Source organism: Canis lupus, chromosome 23, assembly GCF_011100685.1.
Source record: "Canis lupus familiaris isolate Mischka breed German Shepherd chromosome 23, alternate assembly UU_Cfam_GSD_1.0, whole genome shotgun sequence".
NCBI classification, from domain to species: domain Eukaryota; kingdom Metazoa; phylum Chordata; class Mammalia; order Carnivora; family Canidae; genus Canis; species Canis lupus.
In genome coordinates, this window is record NC_049244.1 from 34,983,301 (window position 1) to 35,002,579 (window position 19,279).

Sequence of the window (19,279 nt, forward strand, 5' to 3'; positions counted from 1 at the left end):
CTTCATTTCTGCTTAGTTTAGGAAGAACAGAAATCTGGGGAAATGTCCTGTTGGGAATTCCAGAATAGAGAAACCATCCGGAATGGCACCTGGCACAAGATAGACTCTCAATAGATAGCTGCTGGACAAATAGTTATGCTACATTAGTATAGAACACATTCAGAGAAGGAAAGAAGATGAAAACAAATGGCAGACTGTTAATTTAGGGTCTATAAGCTGATGATTGGGAACTAAGTCTCTATAAGGAGACAGAAGCCTAGATGTATAGTCTTACCCACTATACTTTGCTAAGTGAGTCTTTGATATCACATAATTTTATAATTGTCTATCAGAACTTGGTTAAAACCCTATTAAACTTCATTCAGCTTAGTCCCCATAAATGAAAAAATATTCCTACTTATCCCCTGTGAACCATATGGAAGATCTGAGTGATAGTTTACAGAGAGAAATAGATTAGGCCCTGAAAAAAATAGACCTATACTCAGCTCCATTGAGCTACTGGAAGACTAGGCCAATAGTGTTTGGCTCAAAATGTGTGAAAATGCCATTCAAAAACTTGCGGTGAGAATCAGCTTTCAGCAGATCACTGCATCATAGCAGTATTTTTCTGTCATAATTGAGAAAGGTAATCGAGGAGAAAGGGTATTATAATTATTACCAGAGTTTTTAATGCCAGTGAATTTGGTTGGTATTGGAAACACATGCTAATTACAACATTTAGTTGTTGATTTTTTTTAAAGTAACTTTTTCTCCTTCTGTTTTCTACTCTGTTTTTCTACAAAATCATGGTTTGCCAATTCTAGAATTTTTTAGGATTCTAAGTTTCAAAGTTGGCAAAAAATTTCATATATACGTTAGAGTGCTGTCACCTAAAAGAATCAAAGAGATGCTGGGTGAGAATGTAGGGGAACTTATTTTGGGATATGAAAGAAATACAAGAGCTAAGAACTTTGAGGTTCTGTAGCAATGATCTTAACATATTCAGACCTGACTCCATCCTATAAATATTTCTTAATGACCACAGTACCACCCTGAAATTAAATCCATAACAATACAACTTCTCACATACATAACTCCAAATATAATATAATGCCTTCCCTGCTTATAAGGGAGAACTTTTTTATTTTATTTTATTTTATTATTTTTTTAAAAGATTTTATTTATTTATTCATGAGAATACACAGAGAGGAGAGAGAGAGGCAGAGGCACAGGCAGAGGGAGAAGCAGGCTTCATGCAGGGAGCCTGATGTGGGACTCGATCCCAGATCTCCAGGATCAGGCCCTGGCCTGAAGGCGGCGCTAAACCGCTGAGCCACCCGGGCTGCCCTAAGGGAGAACTTTTTTAAAAGATAATTTGTAATGTTTCCATATGTAAATGTTTAGGCATGAATACATTTAAAAAACTTAATGAAATAGTATGGGTGCAAGAGCTGAAAATGTGGACTGACATATGATATTGATATGTGGCCACTGTGCTAGTTATCTGATTTTTCAAAATGAAATAACTTCTAATAAAAAGTATAATCTTCTTTTTATTTACAGGGCCAGATGTAATACTGAAAAATATAGTTTTCTTTAAAACAGTACAAAAACATTTCTGTTTAATTATAAAACTGTGGCCAGAAATTTCCAGGCACCCTCATAAACTTCTGAAATGCCTCTGTGAGGCTTTATTACTACTTTCTTCCCCACTTTGAGAATCACTGCTGTGTAGAATCACATAATGTTATAGTGTTTTTATTAAGATAGCACTACTGACCAATTAGGATAGGTCTTCTTTATTAATCATTTTATTAGTACTAGATTTATTTTGAGCCATTTATTTTTTTTCTCTACCTGTCCTTTGGGACTAATCAGTGTTTGTGAACCAATTGGTCATTCATAGAGATACTCTTCTTGTAGAATAGTTTTACACCTGATGAAGTAAAGATCTGAGTATAGCTAGAATAAAAAATACTGGTGAGAATGTGAAAAATATGAAAGATTTTTTTTCTTATTTTTAAAATCTCTTTAAAAGGTAATTGGCTGCTTAAGTAAAAAATAGTAACAGTATATTGCTATTTCTAATCAGTTGAAAAATAAAATACACATGACAGTAATAGCACAAAGAATATGGAGAAATGGAAGAAGTATATGGTTGTAAGACTCTTAAAATACAAATGAAATGAGATACTATCCCTTGAAGACTGACTGTGATAAGTTAAAAGATACATATTATAAATTGTAAAACAACCACTAAAAAAACCCAAATCAAAACCCAAAGAAGCACAACTAATAAGGCAATAAAGGAAATAAAATGAAATCATAAGAAGTATTCAGTTCAAAGAAGTCAGAATCAGTCAAAAAGAGGAAAGAAAGGAACAAAGTCATGATCCCTGAAAGAACTCAACATGCTTTGTATTGGAAGTCTTTTAGGCATACTCAGGGTATCTCTCACTTTGCCCTCCCATACTATCCTTTTTTTATAGCCCCCAGGCTCATTCAGCACCTATCTGTTCCTTCTCTTGGGTACTCCAAGTGAATTTGACTTTGTCACTAACTTCTGTATTTGCCAATCCAAGATATTGAATAATAAAGATAAAGTGGAATGAATTGATTACTGATTTTTCAGTGTTGGCTCAACCTTACCCCTCTCTCTTCCCCTGAATTCAGAGACATGAAAAATGCTGTAATTGGGAACAACAAGCAGAAAGCCAATCTCATTGTTTTAGGAGCTGTTCCAAGGTATGTTTGCTATTAATCCCTTTTCTGATGTTCATATGAAGTTTCTAATGTATTTCTCATTCTCATCCATAATACCCATCTTTTTTCTGTTTTGTCTATCCTATTTTTGAAAGCCTTTTAATTTTTAAAATAAATGCTTTGAAATATACGAAGCATCTCTTTAGAAATGTTTAAGTACTAGAGAATGGAATATGAAGCAAATGTGTTAATACTTTTTGGAAATTCAGGAAGATTATTGGCCCTGTAATAAAAGAATGTGTTGGGTAGGTAGATGATATACACCAGCCTGATTCTTTATCTCCTCAGAACCTTGGCAATTTTATATGATTGGATAATAATTTCTTAGGAGTCTCAAAACCTCTCTCGAATTAAAAAAAAAAAAAAGCCAACTTTTTAAATTCTGCTTTTCTTTTTTCAATTTCTAATTATTAGAATTTGCTGTTTTCTAACTTAGAAAGTTTGATCTTTTTCTGATGAACTAAATACGCTTCTTTATGATAGACAATGATAGTTGTATAACTTTCTCTTTGCCTTTGCTACTCAACTAAATTTATGTACAGTTGCTTTAAGTTTTTTATTCAGAATTTTTAATGTTCTAGTTTTTCTTTTCATTTCTGTCTTTTGATAAAGGATCGATGGTTTTATTGTTTTTATCATAACTGACCTCAAATATATACTTTGATAACCATAAAGCTCTCAGCAGCCTTTCTTAGGGCATTAGTGTTCAGTGTAAATAAATGTACTTTAAGGAACATGGATGTTCTACCTTAGAACATAAAGGAGATGGTCATTAAGTAATGGATGATTAGAGTTTGAGGAGTAGTTGCTTGGCAGGCAGGGCTGGAGTGAAAATGGGAGGATCTCCTGATTCCCCAAATGGGAAAATTGAAGAAAGAAGAGTTTCCCTTGCTTGAAGAGCTCCACAAGGACTCTGAATATTCCTCCTAAGCAAAACCTCTGTGATTTCTGAACCATACCTCTGGATAGTCCAGGTCCCTTTCTAGTCTAAATTTAAGATCTGACAGCACTTGGCATTGAATATTCTGAGTCTTCATATCCTGGAGTGGCAGATAACATGGACTGTGGTACTGCTCTCTCTACTTATGGACAACTTTCAGATTAATAGTTCTGATAAAGTCTAAGATTATACATAATAGTCCTTTTGCTCAGAATGAAGAACATCTCTTCTTGAGTTTTTACCCAAATATTCCTTTATTAAATTAGTAGCAGATATAAACAAATGATCATTTCCTAGCCTTCTGTGAGCTCATCAACCATGTTTTTAGTATGTGGGATATGTTAGTAGCATTTTTCTGTCACATTACATTTAGCTGATTTAATTTTTTCAGTCTCCTCTGTTTATGAAATTCCTTCTTTTTAGATTGTTGTACTTGCTTCAGCAAGAAACCTCAAGTACAGAGCTGAAAACTGAATGTGCAGTGGTATTAGGAAGTCTTGCTATGGGTACTGAAAACAATGTCAAGTCTCTTCTAGATTGCCATATTATCCCTGCCTTACTGCAAGGTATGTAAGGAAGTCGTTTTTGTGTAAGAAAAAATTAGAATCAGTTTGCAGTGTTTAAAATATGAATTGAAAGGATGAGTCTCACATCTATTTTCTATTAATAGGACTACTGTCTCCAGACCTAAAGTTCATTGAAGCTTGTCTTCGCTGCCTGCGCACCATCTTCACCAGTCCTGTCACACCAGAGGAGCTACTGTATACAGTGAGTTTTGGAATTTTTCAAATCATCAATTACATTTCACTAACAGCATACTCTACCTTACTCAGTACCTCAGAACTCATCATAACTATGTTATATTATAGAAAAGTCTCAGGAAGTATTTTAGTTCTTGCTAATTTTCAAATATCAAATGTTCTAGATATTATAAAGAAGTGAAAGATACTGTTAGAGCTTGAGGAGTTTATAAGCTGTTTAAAAAAAGAGAGACCAGGGGATCCCTGGGTGGCTCAGCAGTTTGGCACCTGCCTTTGGCCCGGGGCACGGTCCTGGAGTCCCGGGATCGAGTTCCGTGTTGGGCTCCCAGCATGGAGCTTGCTTCTCCCTCCTCCCGTGTCTCTGCCTCTCTCTCTTTCTCTCTCTCTATGTCTAAAATAAATAAATAAATAATCTTTTTAAAAAAAGAGAGAAACCCATTTTGATCTCTTAATATCAAATTAAGGCAGTATATTTAACATATTCCCTCTAGGTTAAATCCAACAGAGTAGGCTTTACAGAGAATTTGACCTGGATCTTGAATAATGGGTAAGATTTAGAGAGGTGGAGAGGAAAGAGGACATTCTAGGCGAGATCTGTGTACAAGAGAATATGCAGGACATTAGGCAGAATTAGTCGAATGTGGGAAGGGCGTCAGTGTTCATTTCAATGGAAGAGATGAACCAGAACTTTCTTGCAGGAGGCTTACTTGCCAGGCTAGAATCAGAGAATATGTGTGAGAGAATCCAGAGATCTTCGGAGTCATTCATTGTTTTTTAAAACTTCAGAAATTATTAGGGAGCCTTTTTATCTATTGACTACAAAGGACTTTCTCAATTGAACATTATCCAGGCCAATGTTTTTCAAACTCTGTGATTTACAATCCACAATAAGAAATACATTTTCCAGAATGCCTGGGTGGCTCAGTGGTTGAGCATCTGCCTTCGGCTCAGGGCATGACCCTGGAACCCCCGGATCGAGTTCCATATCAGGCTCCCTTGCATGGAGTCTGCTTCTCCCTCTGCCTATGTCTCTCTTTCTGTGTCTCTCTCATGAATAAGTAAATAAATAAAATCTTTAAAAAAAAAATTTCCATTGCCACACTGTGTGTGTGAGTGTGTATGTGTTTATGAGAAAGAATATTTCTGAGACAGTCTTCACAGAATGGTTCAATAAATGTGATGCCTTCTGGTTTCTAGTCTGTCCTTTTCTCATTTTTAGAATAATGCTGGTTGTGATTCTCTGAGCCAACACAAAGAATCACAATGTCGGATAGGACAGATAGAAGTCAGAGATCTTATCTAGAATCACATTTTACAAGTATTTCAAGAGTATAAATAATCAGGCATAGGCAAAGGAAGCAGGGAGAGGGGGCATGTCATGAAGCTCCATTGTCCATCCTCCCCACATAAGATACATGCTCCTCTGTCCAATAATGGTACATAAAGTCTGTAAGTGAGGTTTATGGATCACTTTACACAGCAGGGACGCTCTAAATTATGAGACATCTCAATTTTATTTTATTTTATTTTATTTTATTTTATTTTATTTTATTTTTATTATTTTATTTTATTTTATTGTTTTATTTTTATTTTATTTTATTTTATTTTTTTAAGATTTTATTTATTTATTCATGATAGTCACACAGAGAGAGACAGAGAGGCAGAGGAAGAAGCAGGCTCCATGGAGGGAGCCCGACGCGGGATTCGATCTCAGGTCTCCAGGATCACGCCTCAGGCCAAAGGCAGGCGCCAAACCGCTGCGCCACCCAGGGATCCCAAGACATCTCAATTTTAAACCTCAGGGATTTGTGCAGTATTCTTCAGGGAGCCATTCCTTATAAGTTGGTATTGTTCTCAAAATTGAGCAAGGACCATGATTAGCTGGAGACCTTATTAAATGCAGATTGTTGGAGCCTTCTGCCAGACTTTCTGAGTCAGTGAGTTTGGGATAGGGTCTAAGAATTTGCTTTTCTAACAAGTTTCCAGGTAGCTCAGAGGTTGCTGGACCACTCTTTGAGGACTGCTGGTTTACTGTAAGCAGTCCTAAATTGGGGACATCCTCCTCAAAGCTTTATACAGAGAAAGACTCTCCTCCTAGTAAGTGTCAGTCTGTTTCTGTGAAGGTCCTCTTGTGATACGTACAAAGAGATTAAACCAATCACCTGTCATCTTTACCCTAGACTTTACTCTCCAACTCCTAGCCCAGTAAGTGAGAAATTGGTCCTGGCCAGCAGTTTTACCTCCTTCCTCCTTGCTCTCCAAAATTATTTTATGAACCACTAATGATTCATGGTACATACTTTGGAAAACTGGTCTACACCAACTTCACTTTTTTACATAAGAAAAATTATGACCCAGGGGACATTAAGTGGCTTTCACAGTGACAATGTCTGTTTTATGCCTCAGAGACAATGGTGGATCTGTAAAGAGTTTTGGATGGGATGATGACATACAGTGTTTTAGTGTAATTAACTCCCATCTGTGAGTTGGACTGTATAGCTGGCACAGCAACTCAAGCACTAAACTGAAGACAGGGTTGGCCACTTAAAAGAAGATGGGATGTCTAGTTTGAAATCCTGTTTGTCAGTTGGGTGACTGTGCAAATTATGTAACTGTTCTTTGCTTTGTTTAATCAACTATAAATTGTAGATCTGTAAAACAATTGGCAGAAACAGGGCAGGTGTGAAGAAATGGGATGAGGATGTTATAACAGGAAAACTGAGGGATGAAAGAGCAATGGAGGAAAGAAAGGCGGTGGAAGTAATTAAGGAGTTTAATAGAAGCTTTCATATCATCCTTCAATTGCCTGTTCTTTCTTAGCTGCTACCTGCTTCCTTGTCTTCTGCCAGTGGACCTACTGTTTTCTCTCTCCCCCCTTTATAAAATAGACATGTACTTGACATTCCCATCTCTCTTCTTTCTATACATTTACTACCTGACTTTCTTTGGGTTTTCTAAATTTTTCATTTTGCTTTTAAACTACTTGTGATAGTGTTGTATGAAAGGAGAGAAGAGCACTCCCCTTGACAAGGATGGAAGAGGCCCTTGGGCCTGACAACACACATACAGTTAAGGCATTGCCACCTACTTCGTGGCATCCTAACCAACGTTTTTTTAAAAAATAAAATAAAATAAAATAAACTATTTGTGATAACACAGAAGGTTATACTAACAAGCAAAGAGAAAGATTTCACTTAAAGGGAATTAACAGCCTTCTGTTTTCTTACTTAGCAGTTATATATTTTGAGCATTCTTTTCTTTCTAAGGGAAACCCTAAGTCTTGTTCATCTACACAGTGATACTCTTAAGTTTCCTTCCTTGCCCTCTGTTGTCTTTTGTCAAAGTGTGATCTGTGGACCAGCAGCGTTGGCCTCATCTGGAAGCTTAGATTCTACTCCAAACCTATAGAATCAGAATCTGTACATGATGACTATCCCTGGGAATTGCATGCACATTCATATTGAAGAAGTATAGCTCGAGGACTCATGACAGCATTGACTAGGAGACTTGAGCTAAGTCTCCTTTTCCATCTGTGGTTCAGACCAAGTACCCTTTCAACTTAGAATTCCCTTTGCACCCTAAGAAGGAGATTCTTGGAGAGCCATGCAGCAGATTGGGGGATTCTCCTCTCTTCTACTGCACTGACTTGTTTATTGCTAAGTGTCAGCAATAGGCAGAATCGTGCTCTAAGTGAGAAGTTGATATTTTACAAATTGTCTTGTGAAGATTGAAATTAGCTAACTATAGTCATTAGGATTTTTACTAGTCACTGATACTGCAAGATCTCAGAGATCAAAGCTGTTAAGTCTTATTTTTATGCAGTAATTCTTCCTTATAGGCTATTTGTTATTATATATCTTATTAGCTCACATTTTGGTTTCAGAACAGATTTCTGTCAAGTCCTTTGAAATGATTTTGTCTTATTATAAGGATGTAGGCTGTTTATGGGAGAGAAGTTGAGAATTTCCCACTCTTGTATTTTGTTATTGAGGATGAATATTGAAGCCCCTCGTCCTTTCCCTAAACAGTTTTGGTGACTCTTGTTTTTGTTTTGCTGTGTTCCTTAAAAAGACTTGATTTACTGTGATTAAGAAGCTTGCATATGTACCTGGTCATGGAAATAGTTTGTTAGATGTATTCACAGTACCTAAGTTCATTGTTGCTCTCTTTTCCTTTGACTCCAGGATGCCACGGTGATACCGCACCTCATGGCGCTGCTTAGCAGGTCCCGCTACACCCAGGAGTACATCTGTCAGATCTTCTCACACTGCTGTAAAGTAAGAACCAGAATAAATGTTGGTCTGTAATGTAAAATCTTCTATGCCCCCAGGAGATGTGCCTTCTTTGTGTATCCTCCCAGAGATAACCTGTACATATATAACTATGCAGACCTATGTATATTCTCTCCCCTCCCCTGTTTTTATATATAAACAGACCTTTGTATATATTCTCTTCCCCTTTTTGGACATAAATGGTAGCATTCCATACGTACTCTTCTGTACCCTGCATTTTCCACTTAATATATCTTGAAAGCTATTCCATATCAGTACATAAGGAGCTCCCTTATTTTTTTAATAGCCATATAGTATTTTACTATATAGATATCTAATAATTTGTTTAACCAGTTCTCTCTTGTTAGACATTTGCCTTGTTCCCAGTCTTAGGTTATTATAAAACAATGTTGCAGAAATATCTTGTGTAAGACATTTTATAAGAAACAGAGTTGCTGAGTCAAAGAATGTGTACATTTATAGTCTTACCATATATCATCTTGTATAGAGGTTGTACCATTTTATACTCCTACCCGCAGTGTGTGATCATAACTATTTCTCCACACCCTTGTTGGAAATTGTCTTAAGTGATCTCATATAAGGAGAAATGAGAAATTCTTCTCTGCTCTTCATTGAAATTTCTGTTCCTAAAAGGGTCTCAGCCTAAACTGAAGAGTGCTATAAAGTGCTACTTATTTTGCTTCATAGTTTACATACTGAGTGTAGTCTTTTGATAGCCATGGGTGATTATTTTTGAGATCTTTCATAATTTCTACACATTTGGTAATCTCTAACCAAATATTTATCTTCTGATGATTCTATAAATTTTTCAGAATAGCATTACTCATCCTCTTATATTTATAATACAAAGGCGAAGTGAGGAATTTGGGCAACTATAGGGAATAAAGGAAAGAGAAATGAACACCTACATAGGAAAGCAGGAAGATCACACATCTATGCTATTTTAGAACAGTTGCTCAAATAAATGAAAATTAAATCACTTGGTTCCAGAAAAAGTATCATTGATTTGTTTAACCCTTCTCGCCCAAATCCTAGGTGGCTTTCACAGCCTATTTAGTTCTGTTTAAGACATTTAAAATTTAAGAATTTTGCCAAAAATCCTTGAAGTTTCCGTTCCCAGATTGCTTTGACGGTGTGTAGGCCAACTCATAGGTCCAAGGATGTCAAACACTTCTTTAATCTTTTGAGACGAGCAAAGAAAGACTTTGAGAAAATGACAGTTTTGTTGCGATTCACTTGCTAAAAATGATCTAAACTTAACACGTTGTAGAATTTTCCAGTAGTGAAATGAAATCTTGTAGCCAGATAGGTAAAGAAAGATACTCCAGAACTCCTGTGCCTCATTAAAAATCTTTCTACATCTATACCTGAGTGCTTAAGAGCTTGGCATATACTAGTTATAACCACAGTAATCTAAAGGGGCACTGAAAATTGGACCTGGAGATGTAATTACTAAATGTTATATTATGAGAAGTTTGAATAATCCCTTCCAGAAGTTACCCAAATAGTTTTTAGAATTGCTCATTAGAAACTGTTAAGTCCCTTTAGGCTTGCTCACCTGAAACTTCTCAGTACTTTTTAGCTGAAAATCATAGATAAAAGAATACCATTAAATCACTAGTTCTTTTACTGGAGAGAATCTTATGCTGAGTAAGAATTTATAGGCACTCTCCTGCCACTAACAGAACTGAAAATGTTACCAGAGAAAATCACCTTAAGTCAGCTTTCTTTTAGCCTGGTAATTAGTATTTGCCACTGTAATTAAATGACCAAATTCAAGTGTTTTGAGATATAACTAAACCTTAGGAAATATTATAGCATTTATAAACCCATTGACCATAGTCTAATATAAATATTAATTTTTCTACTGATTTACTAGCATGAATCTTTGAAAACAACTGATCCGATGATCTCCGTATAGTTATTAACCATAAAAACCTTTTACTTTCAGGTTGTTCAATTTACATATAGGCTTAAGATTCATAGTCCATTTTCAGACTCATTCATAACTTTGCAAATGCAGTTGACCCTTGGACAATGTGAGGGTCAGGGGTGGCCAAACCCTGAAATCATTCATTTCATTCAGTCAAAAATAGGCATATACCTTTTGACTCTCCTAAAATTTAACTGCTAATATCATTCTAATTATATCTTTGAAATTCTCTCCTTGATTGAATAAGGAGCAAAAAAAAGGGCTAGTAATACTAACTGGGACTAAATTGTTGTCACTACTTAAACAGGTTACTCAAACTTCTGAGACGTGTCTTTTGGAGTTTAAAATCTTGAGGACTTATTTGCTTCCCACTTCCACCCTATGGATGTTGTCTCATTAGCCCAGGTCCATGCGGGTTAATTTGGAGAGACCTAAGAGAGACTTGACAAGAATCAAATGATAGCTCCTTCTTTAGTTGGTTGAGCCATCAACAATTCAATTCTTTATTACTGTTTTTACACTATCCTATGTACAACCCCAGAGAGGAAGAAGGGCGTCCTTTGTAGAAATTATTTCCTACAGTCTCTGGAGCACAGAAATTGAGAGATTAAAAACTACAGTATCTTGTAAGCAGAGGGAACAGTTACATTAAATGAATTGCATTGTGCTTGATCTTTTTTATAATATAACTTGATCAACACAGATATTCCATAAGTGACCTACTTCTTTAAAATATGCATGCACCTGGATATTAATTGATGTTTTTAAGAGTAAAAGACTGTAAACAATCTAAATGTCTAACAGTAGGGTACTAAAGTATGGTTTACCTGCACAGTGGAATAAAGCCAAAAAAAAAATAAAAATAAGAAAGCTCTTTATGTACTAATATGAATGATTTCTGGGAAGTAGTATAAAGGAAGTAAAAGCTTTAGAACAATATGTATAGTACATGTATAGTACATATAGCACATACATAGGTAGTATTCTACCTTTAGTGTTAAAATAGGGGAAAGGATATACTTACGTATTTGTATGTAATGGCTTGAAGAATGTAAAAACAATCTGTTAGTATTAGGCCACCTCAAAGCAGAGGAACAGGTTGGCTAAATACAGAGAATGGAATGAGCTGTGAGGTGCAAGGGTGAAGGCAGCACCCTGTCTACTTAGCTATTCTGCTAAACACCGCCAGTATTTAAATTAGGATGTTAAAATTCATGTGGAAGGCAAAAAACCTTAGTATGCTAATAATATTGTCAGCCTAGGGTAATTTAGGTTTATCTTCACAATTTATTCTAGTTACCTACTTGTTACTAGGTAAGAAAAAAATGGGTCAGATTCTTAGGAGAGCCTTTTCCTAGATTCCCCATTATAGACTACACCACTGTCTTTATATTAAATAAGCTGGAGACTCATGCTTTAAATGAGATTGTTGAAGTAAAGCATTTAGAACAGTGCCCAAGCACATAGCTAGCAAGTACCCAATAAGTAGTACCTATAATTATAATTGCAGATGCATGGATGAAGATGAGGTAGGAAGATAAAGAGCATACTTGCAGCCTGTACCCTGAGAATGTCAGTATCTTTAGTTGTTCTAAAAGCAACTCTGCATTATTCTGGACAGATACATATGGATAAATACATCAAGCAATACACACAGGGAATTTATCCTCATACTGTTCAGCAAAACATTGTTTTTAATAGTAAGACATTAGAAACTACCTAATATATGTAATGGGAGTTTGCCTGAGTACAGTGTGGCATATTATGTATCAATTAAAAATCAGAAATTAGAAGTTAGTAATAGAAGTTGCTGAAGTGTTTTGTTTTTTAAAGGAGCCTTTTTATAGAATATAAAGTGTTTAGGGAATTACTACCTATTAAATAGAATATGGCTGTTTTGTGATTCAGGACTAGGAATACTAATCTCCCCACTTCAAATGATGAATATTTTTGTCCAGGAAAGAATGACTATCTGCAAGATCATTATTACTTGGCTAAATAGTGGGTTGGAAAAATTGATTTGAGAGATTTTTTCCTAGACTAGCAACTGGTTTTCTCTGTTGAGCCCAGATAGGTAGCCAGCTTTCAGTGCTGTATTTTTCTCTTCTGAATAGCGATAAGCATGAAAGTAGCATTTTTAACCTTGCTTTGATTTCATTATTTGAATGGTTATATGGTACATAAAATCAGTGCATAAGAGGGGCACTTGGCTGGCTCAGTTGGTACAGCATGTGACTCTTGATCTCAGAATAGTAAGTTTGAGCCCCACATTGGGTTATAGTGATTATGTAAAAATTTTTTTAAAAAATTAAAAACTAAATCAATGCATTAGAACTGTGGCAGTTTTGAAGCCTTGCTTTTAACCTTAACCTTCTGTCACTTTGAAGATCTTCAGTAAATTGCTTAGTAGAAAACAGTTGATGAGAAGTAACATCCTGAATTTTCCCATTTCTTTACCTTTCTACTCTAAGAAATGATAATTGAAAAAAGAGAAATGACATAGAAACAGAAACCAAAACACATTCACTTCTCTGTATAGAGTGTTGTGTTTTTCACCATCATTAACCGAAACTTCCCTGATGTATTGAAGTAGTTTAAGCTCTGATCTACTTCTTGCACTTGAGTAATTTTAGTGTTTCTCTGACCAGTTTGTCAGTCTGAAGTTGTAAGAATGACTACCACTGTCTCCAGTGGGCATAGTTTAAGCTTGTGCACATGAAATGCAGAATTCACAGTGATTCTCTTCTTGTGACGGTGTCTTTTTTTAAGAACTTCAGAGGGCCTGTGCCAGGATAGCTTCTGTACCCTCTTCATTATTTGGGGGTAAGGTAAGGAAGCAGCAGTTCTACAGAACTGGGATGACGTAAGACATTGGCAGCCCTTTGTCTACCCTGCTTTATTGGGATGGATTTATGCAAGAGAAGGGTAGGTGAGAATTCTACATTGTAGTGAATGAACTTTTCTACATTTAAGTAAATATTTTGTTGGAATGAATCATTCATTACTCTTTTTAATGTTTTATTCTCTTTTCTTACAGGGTCCAGATCATCAAACTATTTTATTTAACCATGGTGCAGTTCAGAATATTGCTCACCTACTAACCTCAGTATCTTACAAAGTAAGATATTAAAAATTATGGCCAGATTTTTATATTTTATTTTTGGTTTCTAGAGTTCTGATCTAGAAGGAGGCCCACATGTTATGTTGGTTTGATAGATATTGTGATCAAGAATAACATTTTATCCACAAAATGCTGTGAGGTATTGTTTTATCTATAGAATCCTCTTTAAAACAATTTTAAAAGCTACCCTTGCCTTTCCACTTTTTTTTCAAAATATGGTTGTGGCTTGATTTGCTATTGTTTTTGAGTCTCTTCTGCTCTGATATCAGTGCCAAAGCTGTACATAGGGTGATGCTTTGAAATATCAGGAAATACTTTGATTTCATATTCGAAACCTGAACAGCCATAGTGACTCAGGGCATATACTCACATACACATTTAAAATGTGTTCTGCTTTGTATTTTGAATTAAAAAGTCAAAGGTTTTCAGATTTGCTAATTTCCTTCACTGTCTTTTATATATAGATAAATAGCATCGTGATATATGATCAAGCATTATGTTAAAATTTAGTCATTTTAGTGTTGTCCAGCTAGCAAGTTATAACAGATAATGGGGCATTGTCCTTATTGTGTCAGATTATGGCTGGTATGCCAGGACTTTGACACAGAGCAGAGAGAGCAGTAGTCATTTTTGTCTTCTGTCTTCATGCACTGATTCTAATCTGCTCTGTGTTGCAGCCTGCTAATACCTATGTTTTCTTACTTCAGATATCCAAAGTTTGATCTTAGTGAAGCACTCACAAGGATGGGAATGGGGAATGGAGCCAGCTTGAAATTAGTCAGAGGGAGAGGAAAGAAATATATACTGAGAGCTGCTTCCTCCACCCTGTACCACATGGAGGCTGAAACCAGTCAGCACTGGCACATCAAGAAACAATTGCTGGGGTGGCTATTTACTGTCCCTCCTCTTCTCCGTCCTCTAGCTTCATAAATTCTCTGTCTGCTCTCTCCTTTATCTTCTCCTCTCTCCCCCCTCCACTTATCTTCTGCACCAAGCTCCCCTATCTACTATAACTGATTATAGGTTGTGGAAGGAAAAAGGTTTTGGTAACATTATTCTTTTGTCAAGGTTTGCTTCATTGTCAGAGTATCATTGGCATATTTTAGGTTCCATATTTTAGGTGTGCACATGCTGGTGCTGCAGATCTTTGCTGAAATGCAGGACAGGGCTTCTTCACACTTCAGTTACCTATCCTGCCAGTCTTGAGTTCCACATAAGAGCATCATATGTAGACTCAGAGGATTAGATTGTCCAGTGAGAACTGAAGAGAAAGAATGAAAAATAACAGTTCTTATAGGAGCTCCTGCAAATTGTGAAATATATTGTATGTGGTTAAGAGTTTGGCCCTGTGGTGTGGTCCTAGACCAGTAATCTAGTTTTGAGGAATAGTAGCACAATTCATAAGTGTTTTAAAAGTTAAATTAGGGAGCGCCTGGGTGGCCCAGTCAGTTAAAGCATCTGACTCTTGGTTTTAGCTCGGGTTGTGGTTTTTGGGTCCTGGGATCAAGCCCTGTATCAGGCTCTATGGTCAGCACGGAGTCTGCTTGGGACTCCTCTCCCTCTGCCCCTCCCTCCTCTCTCTCTCTCTCTCTCTCAAATATTTTTTTGTTTTGTTTTGTTTTGTTTTAAGATTTATTTATTTGCTTATGAGAAAGAGAGAGAGAGAGAGGCAGAGACATAAGGCAGAGGGAGAAGCAGGCTCGCCACAGGGAGCCTGATGCAGGACTCAATCCTTGACCCCGGGATCACACCCTGAGCCAAAGGCAGACACTCAACCGCTGAGCCACCCTGGTGTCCCAAATAAATAAGTCTTTAAAAAATAAAATAAAATTGGTTTAATAATAAAAATAAATTAGCTTAGTCCTTTTCAGATTTTAACTTTGTTTCCTTCTGTTCCCTTTGCCACAACCCCATCTCACACAACTTTAAGAGTACACCTTCTTTTTTTCTTGTTTTCCTTTTTTTGTCTTCAGTTCTCTTGTTTGTAGTTTGGGGAGAAGAAATGTCCCACTTGAAAGGTACTTGGTAATTAAGTGTTATTAAGCTCACTTTGACTTACCAACATTGTATTTTGTACATTGTTCTTTTAAATTTGATTAGGAATTTATATAATTAAATTTTAGTTGCTGCTTCTTCCTGTTTTTTCTTTTCTTTTACTTCAAAATTAATTTTAACATTTTATAATTAAGTTTAACTTACTGTACTCCAGATATTCAGGTGTTCCCTTGAGGCCTTTCTTTCTATTTTAAGCAGATTTAAACAATTGTTTCTTCAGAAGAGTTTAGATTCTGAGACCTTAAAATTCATATTTGCAAAATCAAGATAAATGCATTTTTTGTTTATTTATTGTTACAGGTTCGAATGCAAGCACTGAAATGCTTCTCAGTTTTAGCTTTTGAAAACCCCCAGGTATCGATGACCCTGGTAAATGGTAGGCTGGAACTTTCAGTGGCACCTACATGATTTAATTTATGAACTTTGTAGATTTAAAGAATTCTTTAATTCTTGTTTCTTTTATTTTTAGTTTTGGTTGATGGAGAATTGTTACCACAAATTTTTGTGAAGATGTTACAGAGGGATAAGCCTATTGAGATGCAGCTGACATCAGCAAAATGGTAAAAGTCAAGACAATGTGGGAAGAACAACTGTGCTTTATCAATATGTTAGAGTATTTTTGGACAGCCTAATCAGCTCACTGCCAATCCTCATCTTTGGGATTTTGGAATTTGCAAGTCATGGGTTGTCTCACATTTTCTTAAATGGGCATGAGTTTTTTACTCAGTGTACTATTAGTAGCATTCAGAGCATCAGCACTCATATAACAGCTAAGGCTATCCACAGAAAATTACCTTATTACATTCTCAATGTACTCTCTTTGTGTTTCAGTTGAAATAATATAGAATTAGATTTAACTAACAAATTTATGCAAAGAATTGAGAAAATATAAAGATACAAAAATATGGAGTGAGAATTAGTTGAAGCTGATAACCAACGCATAATTTCAGAGAATATGGCTTCCTCGTGTTTAGAAAAAACAAAACATAAAATTCTCATAGAGATATGACCGTTTATAAGATAAATTCTTATTAATACAAGTCCTAGCTCATATGAACATTCAGGTCATATGAATACATTGATAGGTTGAGCACCTGTTGTGTAAGGTTCTTTGCTAAATTTATGGTTCCAATATTTAAGAATTTGTGCCTCTCTAGTATTTTGGCAAGAATGGGGAATTTTCAGTGAATTACTCATGCACAATGAATTTTTTTATATGAGTATATTGTATACTAGTTGGCTTTTTGTCTTCAAAACCTTTGTTAAAAAAAAAAAAAACTTTGTTAAGTAAGATAAATGCTCTTGTGGAATCAGTTTTTTAAAAATGTGGTAACAAGTCTTAAGGTGATAACAGCTATAAACAATTCAGTCCTCTATAATCTAAGTAAAAAATTTATTGATTTTTTTAAAATAGCTTTCTGTAGAAGCCAGAATATGGAGTGTTTTAGATGTACTACCACCCTGCTCCCCTCCCCCTGCCCGCCCAGCTTACTAAAGAAATCTAATCCAAAAAGGAAATTCGTTAAGTTTCTAAAGTGCTCAGTGTTCAGTAGCTACTTAGTTCAAAGCCAGATATAATTGTGAAGGCAAATTGTTATTCAGTTCAGTACAACCAAATCATTGACCGGTTGTCAAAGCCACTGCTGGCAAACTCTGAAGAATCATTAATTTCTTATGGCTATCTCTAAGTGTTAAATGTTAGATGCTTCTTCTGTGATACTTATATTACTCTTATTGGAGTTAGAATATCCCAGTTTAGCTTGATATAATCTTAGATACTTTGTGAACTTTATATTTTTATATTTTATATTTTAACTTTATATTTTTAACTTTTTCTCCCTTTTTATTATGGAAACTTTCTAACACAGAAACGTGTAGAAAAAAGTGTAAGGGCCTCCAATGTGCCTGGCACATTGGCTTCAGTTTATCCACTCATTAAGCCTTTATTTTTAAAAAACAATTTTGTATGCATTTCTTAAAAATATCTGACTTTATTGTCTGTATATATCCATTAGTTGCTTTTGAGTAGTAAATTGGCAGAACCTCATATAAGGTAATGTGAAAAACCTCCCACAAAATGAAGAGTAGCTGTCTTTTTTTGCCCCATAAAATCCTAAAGGCAAGGAATATTTCTTTTAAAGCTTTAAAACACAAGCAAAAACTTACTTTTTGCCATCTTATTCCAGTTTAACTTACATGTGTAGAGCTGGAGCAATTCGGACAGATGACAACTGTATTGTATTAAAGGTGAGCTAATTCTCTCTGAACACACGTAAAAGTCACTAAGTCGTAAGTGTTGAATATAAATCTTGGTATTCCCATTTCTTTTTTTTCTATTTCTTTTTATACATTTACAACTATGGTATGTGTGCATAGCATAAAATGATATTTTATTAACACATTAATTGGTTTTAGATGTGTTTTAAGAGTGAAAGTGAAATAGTTTTTTCCTTGTCACACCTTTTTCATTTTTATGGAAATTAGGAAGATATAGACGTTGTAAAAATATGTAAAATTCAAGTGAAATATAAAATATATTTTAATCCTTGAGTTTCATTAAGTTTGCAACATAGTTTTATAGGAAAGCAGTTCACTAGCTCTGTAGACAAAGACTTTATATCACCCTCATGGCAGATAATCAAAAGACATAATGAGAAAGAAAAAGATAATAACACATGAAAGCCATCAATATTTATTGTGACATGTCAGAAGCAACTAGAACATAGAGAAACTCAGGTAAGAGACTGGCCTAAAAATTATAAGACCTGAATTTCACCACTGACTGGCTTGGTAACTTTGGGCACATCCCTTACTCTTCTAAAACAAAATAAATGTAAATACATTGACTATATATCATTTTATGAACCTGAGATCTCTCATTATCAGTGTACAAAATGAACCCAAGGATAAAAGAACATTTAAGACGAATACTTGCTAATAGTCTTTGGTGAAGCAAGTCAATTAATTTAATGAGATCTGAGGACCCTTCCCCCCTTAGTAAGCAACATTGTGTAGAGTTCTAAGGATTCCATGCAAGTAACCTTGGTTTATTTACTCAACTGCTGTACCCCTCCTCTTCTCCCTAATTGGTAAACTAGGTTAATGGCATCTTCTTCACGTACTAGTTGTGAGCATTACACTCAACAATCCATGGATTTGTGGTATTAGTAAATGTTAGTAACTGTTCAAAAAAAATAAGAATAATAGGTTTTTCCTCTTGGAAGCCTAGGGTTGTATTATAAAGCCTGCACTAGCCTGATAGAAAATCAATAGTGAACAATAAAGTGCTAAACTTTATGATAAAGATATAATAGGAACTTAGAAAAGAGCAAAGCACAGTTGACTACGGTGTTGAGAAAGACTTCCTATAATTATAACATTTCAGTTTCCATCTTTGTGTTATCCTTTTAATGTGGGTTCATCAGCCTTTGAAAT

General features: G+C 35.4%; 1 protein-coding gene and 1 non-coding gene across 2 annotated transcripts in view; both read left to right on the plus strand.

Moving 5' to 3' along the window:
* ARMC8 (armadillo repeat containing 8) overlaps positions 1-19,279 on the plus strand; it is a 111,199-nt gene that overhangs the window by 43,385 nt on the left and 48,535 nt on the right. Inside the window, exons 3-10 of the mRNA XM_038571002.1 lie at positions 2,653-2,724; positions 4,106-4,248; positions 4,353-4,450; positions 8,628-8,720; positions 13,706-13,786; positions 16,145-16,220; positions 16,314-16,404; positions 18,031-18,091. Of these exons, the coding sequence (XP_038426930.1) occupies positions 2,653-2,724; positions 4,106-4,248; positions 4,353-4,450; positions 8,628-8,720; positions 13,706-13,786; positions 16,145-16,220; positions 16,314-16,404; positions 18,031-18,091 (715 nt within the window). The remainder of the gene's footprint in view (positions 1-2,652; positions 2,725-4,105; positions 4,249-4,352; positions 4,451-8,627; positions 8,721-13,705; positions 13,787-16,144; positions 16,221-16,313; positions 16,405-18,030; positions 18,092-19,279) is intronic.
* On the plus strand, positions 7,435-7,558 carry LOC119865462. Its single transcript, XR_005377302.1, has one exon. It is a non-coding gene; the product is annotated as a U6atac minor spliceosomal RNA (small nuclear RNA).